General features: G+C 41.0%; 1 protein-coding gene across 1 annotated transcript; it reads left to right on the top strand.

Moving 5' to 3' along the window:
• Positions 1-234: 234 nt before the first annotated feature.
• Positions 235-22,817, top strand: ORAI2 (ORAI calcium release-activated calcium modulator 2). Its single transcript, XM_007421777.4, has 3 exons — positions 235-311; positions 14,032-14,272; positions 17,074-22,817. Exons 1-3 carry the CDS (start codon positions 307-309, stop codon positions 17,617-17,619), a joined length of 792 nt encoding a protein of 263 aa, XP_007421839.2. The 5' UTR covers positions 235-306; the 3' UTR covers positions 17,620-22,817.
• Positions 22,818-22,924: the final 107 nt, after the last annotated feature.

Consider the following 22,924-nt stretch of genomic DNA (forward strand, 5'->3'; position numbering starts at 1 on the left):
AAACATTCTGGTCCCAGCTGGGGAGGGGGGGACGGCTCAAAACGAGCCCATTTCCCAATTAAAAGGAAATATTCGCAAAGGGGCTTGGCGGCCCCACCCGCCACCTCATTCCCCCGAACGGTTCGGCGGGAGAAAGTCTGCAGGGGCAGGAGAAGGAAAGGCGAAGGATCCCTCCGTCACATGCTCGCTACTATCGTGAGGTCACGTGGCAAGGCCCTGGCGTTGCCTTGGCAGCACCGCAGGCGACCGCACTGGCGTTCCTGCAGCTGCCGCCGCCGCCGCCGCCGCCGCCGCCGCCCGTCGTCCATGGGGTAAGTCGGCGGGAGGGCTGTGGGAGGGGGAGGGCTCGTTTGCATATTCGCATATTCATAGATGCATAAAGAGATAAGAGCGGGCGGTAGGCTCTGCTCGCCCCAACGCAAAAAGCGAGGCGAAGCGTGGGAGGGTTCCGACGAGCTTCCTCCCCTTCGCGGCGAGGTTGTGTTCGCTGATACGCTTAACCGGCTCAAGGAAAGACTCAGCGGATGGCACAATATGCATAACCTGGTCAGCATTAAGCCTGCTTTCTTGTCTCGTGGCTTAGCGTGTGCTGCGAATCCAGAACCCTTGTGTTCCGCGTATTGTGCGGAAGGGTTAACCCAGGAACCGTGTTGTGCGAACGGAGCCGTAGAATCTTAACTGTAGGCTTGTAACTGGAGGTCGGCCTGCAACGTATCTCTATGGTGTAATGCAATATATAATAATTGATAATGAAGTGCTATCAAATTATTTTTTTAGAAACTGCCTTGCCTGGAAGGATCAACATAGATGTTACATCTGCATATTGTACTTTTTGGGAATATTTTTCAAATAATTGCAGCCACAATAGGGGCATTTTCATAGTATTCTTAATCTGCTGCTGAATTCATTTTCTTGGTTTGTGGAAGACAACAATTAACTAGATTGGATTTGCACAAGATGCTAAGGCGCAAGGAACCTAACAAAAGTCAATACTAACCAAGCTTAATATATTGCGCAAATGCAGCTGTAGCTCTTTAAATGATCTAGCAAAAGAAGTTATACTGTAGTGTTACAGTAGTGCATTCCTGCTTTGGACAGAGGGTTGGACTAGATTATCACTAAGGTCCCTTTCAACCCTTACCTTCCATAATTTCATGTAAATACAGCCGTTCTGTTCCCAGAAATCTAAATATATATGTTTGTAGGAGTAGAAGAATATAGACTTGTCTGTGTATTTTGGGGCAGCAATCCAGTATTGCCTATCTGGATTGACCATATTTTTTGAAAGATTCAGACCAAATTCTTCTGCAGCCCTATGTGAAGAAGTAGGATTGAATGTGGCAGAGAGCTATGGCTTATTTCCAACACGCTGCCATTTACTTCCACCTAAGAGCCTACTGTAAAATTGTAGCCTCCTGTTTTGGTTTATCTAATCTCTGAGGTTCCATTATTGTATGCAAATACATGTGAACATCTCTCTGTCATTTCTAAGGGCCAGCAATATTCATTATTGCTTTATAGAGTTTTATAAGCAAAAGGAGAGGTCCATGCCTGCCAAGAGGCTACTATCTGAAATAGGCAGTGAGAAAGCAGTATTGGGTGGGGAACGTTAGGAATATTCAGCGTTTGCAATAAAGGAGCAAGCTGAAGGCCACTAACAAAATATGTACTTTGAGCGAGGCTTTGAAGCAAAGGAGCAGGCGCCTCACATGTGCTTAAAGAAGCAGTTCCCAGTGGCAGGATGTGTCTGGAGTGAGCACCTTTTGAAAGCCAGAAGAACTGAAGCCCCTCACTTGGTGGTATAGAGTGTGCACGCGCGCGTGCCTGGAAGGTTTCAGAATATCAGCCTGACACGATGCAGATGTGAGCTCCATTTGAGTACTATGGATTTCAATGGGTGAGTGTTCGGTGCCTGAAACATTCTCTGCTGAAATCTCTGAAATCTTATTTTAGCTGGATCAGACCCCCAAAGGTGATTCATGTGAAAATAGATTGGGTGAGTTATGTGCCTGAGAGATTATAGAGTGGTTATCCAATCCTGATTGAGGAGAGGTGCTCTATTTTTAATGGAAAAGAATATATTTTCTGATTGGGGTGCGTATGGTGTGTGTGTGTGCATGTATGTGTATGAAAGGTCTAGCTCTGTATGTGTATGTATATGTTGTGTGTGTGTGTGTGTGTATGAAAGGTCCAGCTGTTTTTCCCGCACTGCTTGGTATGTGTTACTAGCCTTCCAGTTCAACTTCAGTATGTGTTTGTAAATGTTGCATTAAACATTCTCTCTTGCTCTCTGGGGATGGGGTGGGGTGTAATTTTGTTTCTTGTTTGCTGCCTTTTGGATGGCATAAAAGTGAGATGGAAAATAAGCAGCCTTTTGAGATTTACTCCTAGGCAAGTGAGTACAGACTTGCATGCCTGATCATTAAATTGAAAGCAAGGTGATGCAACTGTGTGAGAAGTGTAAGGCACACCCTATTCTCTGCATGGAAGCAGTGTGTTTCACACCCAGCAAGATGCCCCACCCAGAAGTGCTCTGGTATTGACAAGATAAGGAGTCCAATGCAAGAATTTGCAACAGAGGGAGGGATAGGTAAAGTCGGAGGGTAATATTAATCACAATAACTCCACCAGGGAGAGTTGGAAACACAAAAGAGTCTATTGGGCAGTGGTTTATTTGCCTCAGTCTAATGGAATAATTTTCATAGCTATATGCGAGCAGCTTACCTGATTGATGTATTTCTAGCAAGAAAAAAAATGTTGTCTTTGAGATTGATTTATTATGCACCATCATGTCAGTGCTGGCTTCTAGCGACCTCATAGATAGATTTTCTCCACGATGATCTGTCCCTAACCTGGTCTTTCAGGTCTTCCAATGGTACATTCATCGCCACTGTAACTGAGTCCATCCAAGTTGCGGCTGGTCATCCTCTTCTTTTTCCTTCCCCCTTTCTCAGCTTTCGAGCCTTTTCCAGAGAACTGGGTCTTTGCATAATGTGTTCAAAGCAGGAAAATTTGAGCCTGGTCATTTGTGCCTTGAGTGAGAACTCTGGGTTAATTTGGTTGATGATCCATTTGTTTCCTTTTTTGGCTGTCCAGAGTATTCTCAGGAGTGAGACATTAGAATATATGTATTTCTTTGCGTAGAGTGGTGCGGGGCTACAAATTACCAGTGTGGACACTAGATGGTGGCAAAGTGATGCAGAAATCGCTTCCTCTTGGTCACCTAATGGTCATCCAGTTGTTTGCAGTCCAGATATGTCAATCCTGGAGTAGTTACCCTCCCTTGCATAAATTAACTGTGCCAAAAAGAAAAAAAAATCCTGCACATGTGAAGCATCCCATGAAGACATTAGAATAAGACTGATTTATTTATTTATTAAATTTATCCCTGCCCATCTCCCCCTAATGGGGGACTCTGGGCGGCTTACAACTCATTAAAACAATAAATAAAAATACAATTACATAAAACCTGAAAGCTATATAAAACAGTTACTAAAAAAGAAAGAGTCCAGGAGGCCAATCTCACCTCTGGGGGCAAGATATTCCAAAGAGCGGGGGCTACAGCAGAGAAGGCCCGCCTTCTGGACCCAGCTAGGTGGAGCTCTTTTACCAAGGGGGTCCGGAGCATGCCCTCTCTGTGTGATCAGGTGGGAAGGGTTGAAATCATGGGGAAGAGGCGGTCCCTCAGGTAATCTGGTCCCATGCCATGTAGGGCTTTAAAGGTGATAACCAACACCTTGAATTGGACCCGGAAGCAAACTGGTACCCAATGCAGCTTGCGGAGAAACGGCATTACATGGTCCCTTCTCGGGGCTCCAAAAATAGCCTGCGCGGCTGCATTCTGGACCAGCTGTAGCTTCCGGATACTCTTCAAGGGTACCCCCACATAGAGCGCATTGCAACAGTCTAGCCGAGAGGTGACCAGGGCATGAGTGACTGAAGGGCATCCTGATCCAGGAAAGGGCGTAACTGATGCAGAACCTGAAGTTGTGCAAAGACCCTCCTGGCCACGGCTGCCACCTGCTCTTCAAGCAGGAGGCGTGAGTCCAGGAGGACCCCCAAATTACACACTGGGTCTGTCTGGGGCAGTGCTACCCCATCCAGCACCAAAGATGACAAAGTCCCGGATACAGAGGAGCCATTAACCCACAGCCACTCCGTCTTACCAGGGTTCAGCCAAAGCCTGTCGTTCCCCATCCAGACCCTTACAGCCTCCAGGCACCGCAAAAGGGCAGTCATGGCATCGCTTACCTCACCTGGGGTGGAGATGTATAATTATACCTCATCCCATGATGATGGATGATCTCACCCAGCGGTTTCATGTAGATGTTGAAAAGGAGCGGAGAGAGAACTGAACCCTGCAGCACCCCACAGAGGAGGGGCCGAGGATGGGACCCCTCGCTCCCTATCACCACCAACTGGGACCGGCCCTGAAGAAAGGAGGTGAACCAGCACAAGACCGTGCCGCCCACCCTGAGTCGTCCCAACAGGATACCGTGGTTGATGGTATCAAAAGCCGCCGAGATATCAAGGACAGCAGGGTGGTTGCACTTCCACCATCCTGCTCCCGCCAGAGGTCATCCATAAGTGCAACAAATGCTGTTTCCATTCCATATCCGGGCCTGAAACCTGACTGGAAGGGGTCCAGATAATCTCTTTCCTCCAGAATCCTTTGGAGCTGTGATGCCACCCCTTTCTCAAAAAGGGGAGGTGGGAGACTGGATGGAAATTGTCCAGTACGGTAGGATCTAGGTAGGGTTTCTTGAGGAGGGGGTGCACCAACACCTCTTTAAAGGCAGATGGAAACACTCCTTCCCTCAAGGATGTATTAACTATCCCCTGGATCCAACCCCATGTCACCTCCCAAGCTGCTTTCACCAGCCAGGAGGGGAACAAGTTCAGATGGCAAGTGGTGACCTTCACAGTCTGGAGGATCCTGTCCACTTCCTCAGGAACAACAGGATCAAACTGTTCCCAGGCAACTGGGTAAGAACGATCCCCTGGTATCTCCCCAGCCCCTGCCCCACGCTCAGAGGCTAACTTGGAACATGGATTTATGTTGAAGGGAAGAGTCTGGAACCAAGATTGCCCCCAACAGTTGCTCTGAGAGAAAAAAGAAGCTAGTCTCCTAGGGCCAGTGTGGGTGTGAAGACAAGAGCGGGAAGACCTGTCTCATGTGATAGTAAATGCTCTCAGATGAGAAATCCATTGAGCGTCCCTGGGGAAATGCCACATTTTAGTCTCTCCCTCCCTTCTTTTCAGTAACTCTGCGAATTGTAGATGTGTTAGAGAAAATTTACTTCGAGGAAATAACAGCTCAGCTCTGTCTGAGACAGTGTTTCTCAACCTCGGCAGCTTTCAGATGTATGGACTCCAACTCTCAGAATTCCCCGACTGGGGAAGGTTGAGAAACGAAGATGTTTTCTTCCATTCTTTGTCGCTTGTTGCTCAGGAGCCTTTGACACCTCTAGGAAGGCTCCTGAGATCTGAAGCTTTCCCCTTCTGCCTTTAAAGGGAGGTGACAACTAAGACCAAACCTGGTATCAGTGCTGTGGTGTTCCCGAAATGCTTCCTGTCTTGAGTGCCTTGCTGGCATGACTCGTGGTAAAAGCAAATGCTCTGTTCCAGGCAAAGCCCATGAAGCCAGAGATGTACCTAAACTAACGTGGCATTGTCAAGATCTCAGTAAGCTGCTGTTGCAAGTCCTCTAGCAGTTAGTAAGAAATGGTCTGCTTCTCAATTTCTTTTCTTTTTCCCTCCCAAAGGTTTAGGTGGTTATTTAAAATCACTACTTGGTGGGGAGGGGCCAGGAGGGGAAGGAGTATTTCTATTCAATATAATTGTGGTCCAAGAGTGAATACTTTGTCAATGTTATTGAAGTTGATTGTTCATTTATTCCATGCTCAGAAGCTAGATTATCTGAGTTGCAGTAGCTTTAAAAGAGTGTACAACCTGCTTGGGCCACACTTGGCCTCTGAGTCATGCGTGCAAGAGTCTGTCTCCAATATGTGGGCAAGGCCAGGATAAAGAGATAGTTGGATTTAATTGACCTTAAATTTAATTTATATAAAATCAATTACATACAATAAATAAGATTCCTTCCCGTGTATTTATTAATCTCCCCTTTCAATCATGTTAAAATTTTAAATTTTGGAAAGACTCTAAAGGCCTCCCTCCAAAGGTATTGGGAAGAACATGTAGTCCTATGGCTGCAGATTGGACCTGGGCTGGGAAGACCAGAATTAGGATAGACTATATTGGTATTCTTTGAATTGCTCCTGAAAGAGGACAGTAAGTCAGTGATTGGTATAATCTTTAAAGGTAGGAACCTAAAAGATAAGTCAATATTATTAATATAATTGAAGGCTGTTCTTAACACCTGACTCCTCCAAATATATGCATTTGTTGGGTTGGCATAGTGGCATCCTAAAGTGATAGACTGATGAAGATTGTTTTGCTAGGCTTCTGTCAGGTCTAGCCCAAGGAACTCCAAGAGACAATGCAAAATCAGTTTAGCTATGTTTATTAGCTACAACCTCTAGCAAGAATCTTCCCAGACTGAAACCCCAGGTCCCAAGTCAGCCAGCCACAACAGTGTGAATTCCTCAGGGAGGTGCCAGTCTCATCCTCTTGTAGTTCCCACGCTCATGCAGCGAGCTAAGAAAATGCTTATCTCCCTGAGCCTGGCCTTTATAATTCCATTCCATCACAGCTTCCTGTCAACTGAGAGGTCCCCACCATAAAATGTTAACACAGCATACTGTGTTATGCTGTTATGAATACTGCTGCTACATAGTTGGGCAAAGAGGGTCCCAAACATCTTGGTGCCTAGATACCTATCAGGTGCAGGGCTCTAGCAATTCTGAAATTAAAAATTATAAGCCACCTTGAGTATTCATTTCCAACAGAAAAGTAGCATATACTGTAAATTAAATAAATAAAAATATCTTACCTAATGCAAGTAATAGTTCCTTCAAGTCTCTTATTTTGTCAGATCACCTTCTGTGGAACTACAACATCAACTTCTTACTGGCACTTTTCAACATCTTAGAGGTGGGTAACACTCTGGATTTTTTTATAGCACAGAGGGATGGTGGTCTGAAAGTGGGAGATATTTCATTGTCAGATCCCTTCTTGTTGGTATTTTGACTGTGCAGGGATGAGGGACCAAGGAAGAGATTACTTGTACAGGTAGTCCTTGTTAAGCAACCGTTCACAGTTACAACAGTGATGAAAAAGTAATTTTGCAACCAGTCTGTAAAGCAAAGGAAAGCTGAAGTAAAATCATGATGTTTCACTTAGTGACTCCTTCACTTAACAACCATGTTGTTGGTCCCAATTGTGGTAGCTAAAAGAGGACTACCTGTATCCCCTTGAAGCCCAGAAAGTAGTTCTGGTGCTATTCATTCTTTTTTATCCTGAGACTCAGGTGTGTGGAAACAAATGCAGATATACATCTTTTATTCATTTTCTGAACAAAAAGTTCTACTCATTTATATCTTCTCAGTTCAAAATCTAGCTGGCTAAGCTAGGTTTGAGTTCCAGAAGAACTCCCAGTAGTTTTAATACCAATTTCAATTTCAGCATTTTTCATTATGTATTCTGCTTATAACTTAAATAAGCTGTGTATAACCTTGATGCATGCCGTTATCAATTCTGGATGATTTAGTTGCTTCATATTCTGTCCTAACTGTTGTTTCCTGGTATCAAAGAACTTCTTCAACAGAGAGCTGCTTCTGGTAGGCCCATATTTTTAAGGGCTATGCACAATTCGTTGTCATCTACATGGTCAAAAGCCTTAGTATAATCAATAAAACAGAATTACAGTAGATTGATTGATTGATATCCTTTTTCCCATTAGATGTTAGCAATTTGTTTTCAGATGCTCTCCCTTTTTTGAATCCAGTTTATGCAGTTGGCAGTTCTCATTCCATGTATTGTTGGATTGCAGAATCTGGAGCATTATCATACTAGTGTAATATTTTAAATATAAAAATATTTTAAAAGGTTATCTGAGGAGCCGTCTTCCCCCGTTTATATCAGCCTGCCTTGCTCGGTACAGCAGAAGGGGCATGTTGCAGACCCTACCAGTCAAGGAATTTCGATTGGTGGGATCTAGGAAGAGGGTCTTTTCTGCAGTGGCCCCCGCTCTGTGGAACAACCTACCTCCCGAGGTGCGGTGTGCCCCCACTCTCATGGCCTTCAGGAAAGGCAAGAAAACCTGGCTATGCCAGAAGGCCTGGGGGCCAGATGGGGGCTCCCACCAGTGGAAGTGGCTTGTGGGGTAATTGACCTTGCCCTCCCGTCATCTTGAATTTTTTTTTTTTTAGTATTTATGTATAGGGTTGTTTTATAGTCGGATTTTATAGTCGGATTTTAATTGATTAATTAATTTTAATTATTTATATGGTATTGTTTTTTAATGGCTTGGGTTTTTGGTTTTAATTGTGAGCTGCCCAGAGTCACCCATTGGGGGAGATGGGCGGCATACAAATTAAATAAGTAAGTAAGTAAATAAGTGAGGTTCACCAAACGCTACTGTATGAACCTGGCTGTTCTTCAACATTTTAACTGATACTACTGTAGTATCAAATACATTAGGATCAGGTCTATTTCTGTAGTGGTTCCCAGTTCGTTAAATTATCTTTCTGGAAATGCTTACCCTGTATGTTGTTGCTTTCTTTTAGGCACCAGAACAATTTCTTCCTATCTGGTGCATCAGCTTCTGACTTAGTTAGATGTTGGCAGCTGCTGGTTATATTCTAACAGTGAGCTACTGAATTTTCCAGATTAGCCCAATACTTTGAATCCTAAACTAACCAAACTAAGCCATATATTGGGCAAATGCAATTGCTAGGTCTTTAATAGATCTAGTTGTGTAATAGATCTATTAAAGCTATGCTTTATTAGCATAGCTATAAAGCAGAGTTTCTCAGTCTTGGCAACTTTAAGACATGTGGACTTCAACTCCCCATGGCTGGCTGGGGAATTCTGGGAGTTGAAGTCCACACATCTTAAAGTTGCCAAGATTGAGAAACATTGCATTAGTATGATTTAGAAACAGGGCTCTGAAGCTCTGCAAATTGCCAGGCGACTGTAACACATCAGTCACTTGTAGCTTGAATGGTGCGATACACACTCAGAACAGTGGCTTGGGGAGTGTAGCAGGTAAGTAAGGTATTCCTTCTGTTGTCTCCAAATCAGCCGGTGAAAAGTGGCTTGCAGTGAGGCTGGGTCCAAGTCAGCTTTTGGGGTGCTTCAAGGAGCTGTTTTATGTTAGCCGTTGACATTGTCGTCTTTATTTTTAATGGGTTGGATCCAGATGTGGACAAACTTCAAGGAAATCCACTGGAATCAATGGAAATTTCCTAAGACAAAAATTGCCAGCATCCCATTTGATTGATTTTTGAAAGTATAAAAGTATTCAACCAGATGATTTATTTGGGTGAAGTATTTTGAATTTTCTTCAACTGAAAAAATGAATGAATGGCCTAAGGTCGTATAAGTGGTTAGTGATTGAGTACAGGGTTATCCCTGCACAGTGTCCTCTGTGTAAGAAAAACGACAGATTCGAAATTCTAAGCTGGAATGCAAATAGGATTGTTTGCACGTGCCCGTCGGAATGCTTTCATATTCTGCAAAATCAGTCACAGTGCATCTCTCTGGTTTCTGAAGTCTTAGGCTGTCTTGTAAATAATTGCTGTATTGTGAACTATTTTGCCTAATGGGGTCCTTTTTACTGTATGTTTTGTTTCCCTAAAATGCTGTTGCCCAAAGGTTTCTGCCTTTATTCTCCCAAGCAAGAGAGAAGAGGAGTTTTTTCTCTTCCCTTTGCTTCCTTCCATCCTCTTTTAGGAAATGGCTGAGGAATGTTAACAGCCTCTATTTTCTGGGGGTCTTATTCTTTTAGAGTATGGAGTACATGCCTTGAATAGGTCAAATACTGACATTTTTAGGACCAAACATCACATTTTTAAGAATTCAGCAGTGCACAGTGGTGTGGGATCCCCATGGGTGGAGATCAATGGTCTTTGTTCCAGTGTCATATTGCTAAGCGACTTTTCCATAGCTGGAGTAGAATGGCGAAGAGGAACAGTGCTAGAGAGTTTTACTCATGAAACTAAGGATTTAATAAGCTCTCTCTTTTCCTTTTTTATGAATCCTTCCAGACTCACATTCTGTTTTCAGAGTAAGTTATGCAACAGTGTTGTTTGGCTCAGAGCCACGTTTACATCCTTCCTAGCTGAAGCGCTTGCAGAATGTGAAGGCGTTTGGCTGCTCTGCATGACTCAAGAATCGTAAAAGAAAAATGAGTCTGGTTGAGATGGAGCAAGAGGCAGCTGCTAAGAGTCAGAGGAAATGAAAGATAGCCAGGGGGGTTAGGCGAGATTGGTCACCGTGACCATTGCTGGATCCGAGAGCTAAAGCAGGCTAAGAAAACATGCTTCACTTACTTCACCTTAAACTCTCGGGAAAACTCTAATCTCCCATTACTTCAGAAGGCTGGTTGATCCAGGTTTGGGTTCCACGTTCCCAAAACGTTTATTGGAGCTACAGATGTAATAAAATGGCAGGGCAAACGATCTGAGGGTTGCCCGCAGGGAAAATTTTTAAAAATTAAAATATTGGAATCTTTTCCTTTAGGAAAAAAAAAGTTTTAAAGAGGGGCAAGGTAGAGATTGATAAACCTTATCTTATGGTAGCTAAATAGATCATAGAAGCATCAAGTAGGAAGGGACCTCAGAGGTCAACTGATCCATATTCAAAGATTGAATACCAGTTGTTTGTTGCGCCATTAGGGTGGGAGAGCAATTGATTTTGGAATTCCCAGGAATATTTGAATAGCTGCTATGGGAAGTTGGGTACTAGTCTAGAAGCACATTTGCTGCATCAGGGCTCTTCTTCTGTTATTTATTTATTTATTTATTTATTCATTCATTCATTCATTCATTCATTCATTCATTCATTCATTCATTCATTCATTTATTTATTTATTTAATCTCCGACCATCTCCCCCTAATGGGGGACTAAATTATTATTTATTAAACTTGTATGCAGCCTGATTCTCGACAACTCTGGGTGTTATCTCCAGAAAATGTTGTTTAAGAGACAAAGGATGCTTCCACACAGCCACTGGCTTCTTCCCTCTAATTCTCATAGCCGCTTTGCTAGTTTTCCCATTTCCTATGTTCCTTCCAGCTGGCCAACTGGAGGGCACAAATAGGAGCAACCAGCTGGTGCTCCATCCTGTCCCTGCTGTAGCTTCTTTTCATGGAGAAGGACAAATTTTAAAAACCACGACTGGCCACTATGCTGCCCGTTGGTGCGATTGTGGGGAATGGAGGCATGATGCCAAACACCAAGCCCATAGCGGGTGGGGGGAATCCCAGCAGGCAGGAGGTGGAAGGAGGCAGGAATTTTAGCTGTTGGGAATACCCCACCCTAGAACTCCAAAGAAATTACTACAAAACTGTCTTTGCAAAGTTTCCTGTGAAGCCTAAACTGAGCCAATAGTTAATCATCTCAGCTTCCCAAGCTTCTTGGAAACTCTACAACATTGTGGTGGCACAACGCATCTCAGATCAGTTCAGGTGGAAGTGATCTGTGTCAAACTGGGTAGCTTAATGGAGCTTGCCTGGAAGAACTTCATAATGGATTCTGCCTCCAGGACTAGATCTGTCTGGCTCCCACATGCTATCCTTCATGGCAGTGAAGATCATCACTTCTCATGTTGGATTATTATCTGAAATAAAAGGTTCAGGTAGTCCCCAGCTTAAGAACAAGTTCTGTTCCCAAGATCTGTCCTTAACTCAAATGTGTATGTAAGCTGGAACAGTATTATCGAATAATACTGTATAAGTAGTGTTGTGTAATAAACTCGAACCATTGTGTATTTAACTCGAATTTTGCTACAGTAGGCTCCATTCTTAACTATGGGTCATCTGTAACCCAGGTGTTCTTAACCTGGGGATACCTGAACAGGATTTGTGTTTTGCTCTAAATTGTCACTTTTGCTTTTTTTCTCTCTTTCAACTAGAAATATTTTTGGTTTCTTGAGAAGCTAAGAGTTTATCTTTTATCCTTTTCTTTTTTCTCAGGCTCACATTTTGTTTTGTTGATTTGGTTTTTCTTTCACAAACACATATACATACACAAACAATTTAAATTTCAGGAAATGCTGATAGAAAAACTTGAAATATATATAATGTTTACTTTTAAGTACTTTTTATAAATATGAAGTCATATGATTATTTTACAAAATGTATTGTGTATAACTTGATTTGTCCATAAAAATGTATTTGGTGCATAATGGTGAAAAATGTAGTTTAAAGCAATAATTATGAACATACTGTTTAAATTTACTTTAAAATACTTTTTTTTTGTTGCAAATGAAACTGCGAGGTGCTAAGCACTAAGAAATGTATCACCCTTTATGCCTGTTTAAAAGAAGTAGATGGGCCAAAAGTTAAACTTGAAAACAGAAGAAATAATAAATATTGTATTGAACAACACGAACACAAAATGTTATGTATCAAGTAGCCTCAACTAGCACTACTTTCTGGGAAAAAAAGCTAAAAAGGGTGGGGAGGAACCAAGGACCAAAATGTGCATTTTGCCATATCAACCATTGTTGAAAGTACAAATAGTTCTCGCTTAACGACCATTCATTTAGTGACCGTTCAAAGTTATGATGGCACTTAAACCTACTTACAACTGATCCTCACACTTATGATTATTGCAATGCCCCTGCAATCATATGATCGCCATTTGCGACCTTCCCAGCCAGCTTCCAGCAAGCAAAAACAGTGGGGAACTGTGTGATTCGCTTAATGACCATGTGATTTGCTTAATGACCACCACAAAAAATGTCATAAAATTGGGTGCGATCATGTGATGCCTTGCTTAATGACTGTCCCAGTTAACGATGAATTTTCCAGTCCCTATTGTGGTTGTTAAGCAAAGACTACCTGTAATAGGTATTGTTGTATAGTCCATTTTTTCTTTTAAAAAATAGAGGAAAAGAACCTATCCCTTGAAAACTGGAAAAATGTTTGTTTCCCAATTTTTTTCAAGTCTTTTCCTAGGTGCTTTATGCTGTTTTGTAAATGTGCTATGTGGCTCATCTAATTACTATATTCTTATGCTTTTTTTTTCATAATTTCACTTTCTACCAACCAACTTCTGCAATTTTACCTTTTGGTCACTTTTTTTTCTGTTTCATTTTTCTTCCCAGGGCAATGGCCTGTGCTTTAAACAGCTGTAAACTAGATAGTTTTATGCAGTTTTTTATTCCATAATTTTAACTAATTTTACTCCAAAGAGTAAAAGAATGACTATGCTACAGTATTGTTAAAGAGAAATACTGAAAATCACCTTTGAGCACAATGGCTGCATTCAGAAGATGTCAGTTTAATTTAATATTCCCTATTCCTACATGCACCAGAGGTGGTCTTCCTTCAGAATATTGTTGATTTTGCACAGTGCCAGAATTTTAATGGTACACTTATCATAACATTGGTCAGCTTTGCTCTAATCAGGGGCACGTTCATTTGTATTCCTTTTATCACACTTTTTCAGCAGTTTCTTTTAGTTTGGTTTTACTGATTGGAGTTTCAGTGTGTCAAGATTGTCTTTTCCTTGCTAGCCTAGGCTCATTCCTAAATATTAATCTTAATCCTGTAATTGTCACTCCAGTTGACCTCTTTCCCATACTTCCCTTCTCTATTACTTTAGTTTTTAGTTTTGCTTCTGCCTCCTGTGACTAAAATGCTTGTGCTGAATTAAAATGCATTAACCAATGCATTTATGCAGGTTGTACTGGGAATCCTTTAAATGAATGCTTTTATTTAATCATGGAATAAAAGTTGTGATCAGTGAATATATGTGTGTGTATAGAAATTAGTATAAATCAAGTAATTATAGAAACACTAATCTTAGTTGCCAAAATTATTGTGTAGGTGTTTGATCACACTAACTTATATTTTATTTATAAACAGTGGCTAACAGTTGGATTTTTAAAAATTTCCGTAGCTTGACTTTCATCATGAGTTCTGAGTTGAATGTCCCTGTTGACCCTCCGCCTTCCACCTGCTGTGCTGAGCCCACTGGCAAGGGCATGGATTACAGAGACTGGGTCCGTCGTAGTTATCTGGAGCTAGTCACCTCCAACCATCACTCCGTTCAGGCTCTTTCCTGGAGGAAATTATACCTGAGCCGAGCCAAGTTGAAAGCTTCCAGCCGTACCTCTGCCCTCCTCTCTGGATTTGCCATGGTATGTCTTTATAGCAGCTTGATTGCCACGTCTTTGAGATCCGTGAACTGTTTCTATTATGGTTGAATTGGAAATTCCATGGGATCCTCAATGGGTTCTCTAACAGCCAGATGGAACAAAGCTTGACCTGGGATCAGACGTAACCGGAGGGAGCAGTAAAGAGTTTGCAATCTACATATAAAGCCAATCCTTGCATGGGGAGTTATGATAAGCAAATGCTTATTTTTAAATGATAATGCACCTCTCCATTCCAATGCTTCCACACCCTGTTTGTCCATTTTCTTTCTGGTAAAAAGTACAAAAAATGTGCAGTGACATCTTTTTAAAGCACCTCCAGTGGCTTTCCTGAAGGGTACTTTTCAAATACCTTAAGAACTGTCACATAGATGTAGATTAGGCGTATTCTGTATCATCTCAGAGTGCAGAACGCCAGGTAATAGATTTAAATTAAAGGAAGGCAGATTCTGATTGACTATTACAAAAATGTTCCTACCAACAAGAGTAAATGAAATCATTTATGCCAAGAGGTAATGAGCTCCCTTTCACTGCATGTGTTCAGAGGCTAGAAAATTGTTGTTTGGATTCACTTGTCTTGGTTTCTGTATACAGCAAGTTGTCCTTGATGGCCTAAATGCCTCTTTCCTGATTCCTGCTACATCTGAGTGGCAACCTAAAAACTACATCCCCAACCTTCAGAGTCCTGAAGCTCTCTGGTATCGCAACACTAACATTTAGCAGCAAAGGAAGTTTCTTGATTTTAAAAAATAAATAAGGATAAAAATAGGTGTGTTATTGATCATATTTATATGGCTGCCCATCTCACAAAATGTGACTCTGAATGGTATACAATAAAAACCATTTGGAAGGCAGGCAGGAAGGAAGAAAGAGAGGGAGGGAGAGAAAAAGGGAAAGGAGGAAGAGGCAGGCAGGCCAGCAGGCCAGGCTTGCACCATTTAGTGTGCTCAGTGACATCATTGTGTCACTACCACACTTGGACTAGAAAAAAAATGCAATCCTCAGGTGCAAAAAATTCTGCCATTGTTCTCCATCATCTTGAATGGGTTTAGAATGCAGCTCCATTGAAGAAACCAATTACATGAGAATGTTGGCAGGGTGGGAGGGAGGATGGCAATCAAATGGAGAGAAGTCATCCACTTAATGCCATCTTTTTAAACAATGATAGACCCATTTATACTGAAATTTGTTTTAATCCATAGCTGTGGTGTTAACATATTTTACAGTTTTACTTTTTATGGTTTATCTGATGTTAAGTGAATGATTTGAAAACCTCTATGCATTAGGCTCAGGAAATCTAGGGGAGATAGGTTAATAGAGTTGAAGGAGACCTGAGTAGGTAATTTACTCCAATCCCTGCTCAATGCAGGATCTGCTAAAGCATTTTAACAGATGGCTATCCAGCCTCTGAAGATCTCGTTTTATTCATGTGAAAATACCTACGTCTAAAATAAGACCAAGGTTCAGCACCATGAATGAATGGAATTGTGATGAAGTGAATTTACAGCAAAAGGAGCACACTTTAAATTGAGTATTTTATTATTCTAATTATTTTCTCTAAAATACCACAAAAATATTCTTACCTGTGCTTACCAGCTAAAACATTTCAAGTAGAAATCATCGGCATACTTTTTTAGAAAAAAATTCTTATCCCAACATATAAGGAAACTTTTAATTTTTAGTGTCAACAATCCAAGTACTTTGAGGGACACAGAAAAGGAGCCTGGGCATCAGGTTGCCTACTCTACACTAGGAGAATGGCCCCTCAAGCTAGGTAAATTTGAGGGGGGAAATCTGAGAGCAGGACAGTTACATATAGGTACACACATTTTAATTTAATATCTTAAAGATTTGGCTGGCTGCCCACTAGCTGAAGTACTCAGTAGAAGCATTCAACAGTTCAACATATGTTGCAATTCCTTCTTGGAATACATAATAATATGTATTTTGTATTTGGGAATGGAGATTTCAGATAGTCACCCTTGATATAAACATGCTGTACCCTGTATTAATTTGATCTCTTTTTAGAACACCAGCTAAGCCCATAGACATTGTAACGGAATGGAATCCCATGTATTTTGTAACAGTGACATCTTCAGAAAATCTCAGTGATGCCAAAATAACAGCATGTAGGCAGTTAAGTGACATCATTGCACAAATGCCACCATTATGTATTTGCAAGTACATAAAATGTGACAGTGTCATCATGCACATTTTACCACTTGCCCCTCCCCCTCTCCCTGCTGTGAACATCTTGTTTTGTGCAATGTCACACTGCTAGATCACCAAAATGATTTTAAAATCTAAGTTTTATTTTTAAACATTGTTTTTCATCCAAATTGTTCTCCTGGGTTAGCAGTGGGTCTTCATATCAATTTATGGAGGATAGGTGTATGAAGAGCTGTAACTTTTGAAGATTCAAGGTTACTTCAGAGTGGGGGGTAGCATTCCTCCAAATACCAGCTGCAAGTGAGCAGTGATGAAAGAGAATATCTCCTGCTTGCAAGTCCTCAGAGGCATCTAGTTGGCTCCTATGAGAAACAAAATGCTGAACTAAGAGATGCCTTGGTGTGATCTGGCAGGGCTGTTCTTACCTAGGTTCACTAGGGAGCCAAGCAGATTGATTGATTGATTGATTGATTGATTGATTGATTGATTGATTATGTACCATCAAGTCGGTGTTGACTTTTAGCAACCACATAGATAGATTTTCTCCATGATGATCTGTCCTCAGCCTGGTCTTTCAGGCCAAGCAAATAGTCATCTCTTCACATGTTATTTTTCAGGTGGCAATGGTTGAAGTCCAGCTTGAGATGCAGTACCAGTATCCCCAAATGCTGCTGATTGCCTTCAGCGCTTGCACCACCATTTTAGTTGCTGTTCATCTCTTTGCTCTACTTATCAGCACTTGCATCTTGCCCAACGTGGAAGCAGTGAGTAACATCCACAACCTGAACTCCATCAGTGAGTCTCCCCATGAACGTATGCATCCTTATATAGAGTTGGCATGGGGCTTCTCCACTGTTTTGGGCATCCTTCTCTTTCTTGCTGAGGTTGTTCTCCTATGCTGGATCAAATTTCTGCCAGTGGACTCCGTGTTGAGAAATGATAATACTGTTATCCAGAAGAGCAGCCAGCATACAGGCTGGCATGCAGCCCTCATCTCTACTATAATTATGGTTCCTGTGGGGATCATCTTTGTTGTCTTCACGATCCATTTCTACCGGTCGCTTGTCCGCCACAAAACAGAGCGCCACAACCGAGAGATTGAAGAGCTCCACAAACTGAAAGTGCAGCTAGATGGGCATGACAGGGGTTTGCAGGTTGTGTGACAAATGGATGTCTTTATGTCCCTATGTTCATGTCAGGCTGAGGGTTTTCCTAGCAGAAGCTAATGGAAAGAGGCATGATAGGCTGTTTAGAGGCCTGTCCTTCTCTGATGCCAAACATTTTTTATTTGGTTACTTTTCACTGAGGCCCAGACCTCTCTTTGATCCTTCAAACTGCAGCCAACATAACCATGTTTATAAAACTGAAGGCTACTTACACCTGGGCAGTTATTCTTTCCGCTTCCAGAACTTGAAAACAGACTAAATAGCTGGATAGTTGTAATGTATTTCATTGCTGTTCATTTTAGTATTTTTTGAGGGAATGCATGGAATAAGGGAAAAGTCTGTTTGCCACTGCTCCCTTACTGGCAAGGTTTACAAACATTACTTTGGAAATGAGTTTGTACATCGCAACATGTTATGGAAATTGTGAAATGTGTCTGCTTCGTGATCTCTTACACAGGGAGTATTTCTGGACTAATGGCAAGGATCAATTCAATCTGAGCCAAGACCTTTCCTCTGCCTGCTTTTGTTTTCCTGTTCATTTCTCATTTCATAGGGTTAGGAAGGTGGATTTTTCTCACTGAAAAAAAAAAAACCACTTAGCCCAGAAGTCCCAGTGCTTTTGGATAATGGGGATTCTTTGGAAAGGATATCACTACTTTTCCTTCTAAATACTAATAAAAGAAAGGTTTTAAAGAGCCATATACAGTATGTTATATTTAGAAATCTCTCTTGATTGCATAACCACTTGGTCACTCATGCCCTGGGCTTCTCCCACATGGACTATTACAATGCACTCTACGTGGGGCTACCCTTGAGAAGTATCTGGAAGCTGCAGCTGGTACAGAATGCAGTGGCACAGGCAGTTTTGGGCAACCCTAGGGTTGTGCATGTAACACCTCTGCTGCGTGAACCGCATTGGGTGCCTGTTTGCTTCTGGGTCCAATTCAAGATGTTGGTTATGACCTTTAAAGCCATTTACGGCATGACCCCAGGTTACCTGAGGAACTGCCTCACCCTGCTTACATTGGCCTGTCCCACCCGGTCCGGGAGGAAGGGCATGTTGCAGACCCCATTGGTTAGAGAATTTCAACTGGCGGTGTCTAGGAGGAGAACCTTTTCTGCCATCACCCCCGCCCTGTGGAATATCTTGCCCCCCGAGGTGAGATTGGCCCCCAGTCTTCTGACCTTCTGGAATAGCCTTAAGACCTGGCTCTGCCACCTAGCTTGGGGATCCAATGGGGGCTCCCAACATTGGAGATGGCTGGCGCCTTGAGGATGCTCTCTCCATCTTTTAACTTTGTCTGTAGTCTTTTAATGTGTTCTGTAGTTTTTAAATGTTTTTATGTTTTTTACTTGTGAGCCACCTAGAGTCACTGATAGTGAGATGGGTGGCGTATACATTTGATTTATAAATAAATAACAAATTTGTGTGTGTAAGGTGGTAGCTTAAAAACACCACTGCCCTGGAGACATTTGATTTGTTATGCTGCACAAGGTCTCCAAGCTGATATGGTTCTCCACTAACAGAAGACAGCTGGCATATGAGGTCCGAATTCCGCTTGACGCACAAAGTCATTTTACGATATAGAAATAGTGGTGACATAGTGTGGATAGGATTTGGAAAGGGATCTTGCCTTTCTACAAGTCCAAGAATTCTTGTTCATACCACAATTCTGCATGTCCAAAGAATTCTAGCTCAGTGAAATGTGGATGATCCCAACTGACTACATTCAGTCTGGGAAAACTAAATTCTATGTAATGCACCCTAATTTATTAATAAGGGTTGATCCTATAAGTAAACATGCATAATATTCAGGTGCCTTTCAAAACACTTGCCCTACTCACTATTCAGATGAGACATAATGTCCTATTTCACAGATCTTATGTATAATCAGAATTGGCGTATCTTGCAGAGGATAACTGTATGATGGATTAAAAACATGCTTCCCAAAACTCTTTTCTTATGAAAAATAGGGATACTTTGAAAAGGAAAAATAACATGTAATCATAAAATGTAATCACTACTGCTAAATTGTTCAATGGTAATATGTACCTAATGGTTATACCTCATCCCTTCTTTTCCATGCTGTTTGCCTACAGGATATATTAATTTTAGTATAATTAATATATACATTGTTTGTGCATTTTCTCTTACACTTCTCTTCAAACACATACTAGTTGTGAAGCTGCATAAAATGCTAGTTATTAAATACTTCAAAACCACTTTTGTACTGCTTTTTAAAAGAAAATCTCTTAAGTCATTTACTGGTTTGAATAATATGTGCATTTGAGATGGTATGAGTATTTGAGTTTCTCCAAATTAGGTCTAAATCACAAGTCTGATACATAGTTGACAACTGAGAATCTCTGAAAACTCCAGTGCAACAAATAGTTTAAGTGCAAATGTTAGAATTTTATTTCTTATCAAGTTCGTTTCTGAGCCGGGATCAAAGAGACAACAGGCAGTTGCATGAATTAAGTTCTTTATTCTTCATCCAAAAGTGATGACAGGAAGCTGCGCAGGACCCTCCCCCTACAGCACATTATATACATTCCATTCAGCCCCTCCTGTAGAATAGCACCTCTTACTCCAGTGCTTCTCAACCTTGGCCGTTTTAAGTGTGGACTTCAATTCCCAGAATTCCCCAGCCAGCCATGCTGGCTGGGGAATTCTGGGAGTTGAAATCCACACAGCTTAAAGTGGCCAAGGTTGAGAAACACTGCCTAACTCAGTTACTCATACCTCACCTCAGCATCATTTCATATAACGGCCAGCTGGCCGGCCTGCCTTCCTTCTGTCCCTTGACTATTAACTTTTCCCTAGGAAAAAAACTACCCTTGGAACGTGCACCTTATCTTGTTTCTATGGGGACAGCTTCTCATCAAGGTTAGTGAAAAGGGCCTCCAAGCTTACAAACTTGAAGAAAAGAATAAAACAGGATTCAGAAAACCCTTAATGAAAGTCTAAATGTTTCAGTACTAAATATAAGAAATTATATATGCGTATAAATATTGAATATTAAATATATTTGTATGTATTTATATAAAATCTTCTATCACAAGATTTACATGGCAATTGAAGACCCATATACTCCTGGAGTTTAAAAAAATCCTTAGGAGCAGCTGGTTGAATCCAGACATAGTTTCACTTTGGTTTCATGAAAATAATTGGGACAAGTTAACCACAATTTAACCTCATTTCCTTTGGTATCAGCTGGGCTAAAACCTAGCAGTCTGTTCTATATGCAGTCCAGTGTAATCAGCAAAGTAACTGTAAACTCCAACTTAGGCTTGAGTCAAATATTGCCCAAGATGATGGCTATCAAACTTGGTATATTTTTAAATCTGCAAGTGACTCAGTTCAGATGGAATAAGATGAAAAGAAAAATATAAAAATACTTGATTTTCTATTTCTAGCGTGGAGAGGAAAAGGAGGGGAGGACACTGGCTGATGTATATCTCAGTAAACTATGGTTTATTAAATACCAAAATATTTTTTAATTCTTTACAGCACATTAACTTAACAAATTCATCTGGCTCAGCCTAGGCACCAAAGGTTCTATTATTTTACAGTTTATAGCTAGTAGAATATTAGAAAAGATTAAAGGAAGGACAGGAGGAGCCAACTAAGATGTAGAAATGGAATGGAATTTTTATCTTGTTCTGGGGTTTCTAAATTGATCAGAGATAGCACCAGATTCTGGTCACTACTTCAATGAAGAAAACCCTCTGTTTTCTCCTTTTACAAAGATGTACATTCTGCCATTTGGTTAAGTACTGAATTCCTGAACTTTCTGGAAAATAAAGTATGATTAATTGCAGTTTATGTCCCATGATGAAACCTCCACTTTTATCTTGTGTCCATCTCTCCTCCATTCCCCAGTCTGATTTGCTCTCTGATCTAGAGCTGTATTCTTCTAGTAGAAGACATTAAACAGATGTTCAATGTTCTATCAACTTAGGCAACTATTCCAGAGATGCATAACTTGAGGCACAAGGGTCTCATGCAGAATTCCTGAAAGCATTGCATGCAAACTCAGCAGGATTACCAGAATGCAGGATCAAGCTAGGAGGCCGGCAAAACTAAAATCCCAGCAAGGTGAGCTGCAGATTCAGGAAATAAGATGCAGGGGGGCTGCGGAAAGGGTGAACACGTGTCAAAGCTGTTATGCTAATGGAAACCCTGACTCCTTGTCCAAAATACAGTTGATCTTATCAGCGTCCAGGCTGCAGATTCCAGCTTCCCCTCTTATTGACTCATTAATTTGTCTGTTTTTAACCTTCAGTCTCAGATTTGCATCCCTAACCCCCAGTTTCAACTGTGGATCCATTGGTATATACTTTGCATACTGCAGCCACCTCATGCAAATGACAAAGCAAATTAACCTCAACCACCACCGCAGGATCCACCTCAAAGGCCAACATATCCAGTCCTCCCAAGTGCAATAAGATAGATAATTTCATCATCTATCAAAGACCTGCACTTAGAGCCTTGTTAAAGTAGTTATGTAAACACAGATGCTACCTGCTCTATGAAGATATTACACCTTAGTTAAGAAATAAACCCTAGAGGAGGGATTTTCAATCTTTGTAGTGCCATGACCTTCTGAAATGATAAATGATGTTGGAAATGTCACAACAAAGAAGGAACATTTTATCATATGTGGTGGCTATCTAAAAAACCTCAAAAGTACTGGAAAGAAATGTACCAAAGCATTCAGTAATTTCTTAAAAATAAAATTTGAATTAAAACCACAAATATTTTTATTAGGTATGATCCCAGAGAACATAAATGAAAGGTATCATAATTTATGAAGATACATGCTGACAGTGGCAATAATCAATCGGCACAACATTGGGGGGGGGGGACTGGCCATCAGTACAGGATTGGAAGACTAAAATTGAAGAATATGCAGCAATGGAAAAACTTACTGTATATATACGCACCAGAAATCTAATGAAATTCAAGCAGGAATGGTTCCCTTATATACAACTCACCACATAGCTATGCAAGCTAAGACACTTACAGTACTGTGTGGTTTTTGAAGAAATAGAGAATCTGCTTTAATAATACTATAATAAAATATTAAAATGATCCAAACAGAAATGAGTAATAATGTTCAAAGTATAAAAGTATTCAGGTAGCAATTAGCGGCTCGGACAAATAATGGGGAGAAGCGGGGCTCACAAATGCTATATGTATAGTATCCAGTTTTATTTATTTATTTATTTATATATATATATATATATATATATATATATATAAAAATAAAATAATATAAAATAAAATAAAAATAAATCT

Source organism: Python bivittatus, unplaced genomic scaffold (genome assembly GCF_059951505.1).
Source record: "Python bivittatus isolate LINGU-HERP-01145 unplaced genomic scaffold, Pbiv_v1 ctg000690_np1212, whole genome shotgun sequence".
NCBI lineage: Eukaryota > Metazoa > Chordata > Lepidosauria > Squamata > Pythonidae > Python > Python bivittatus.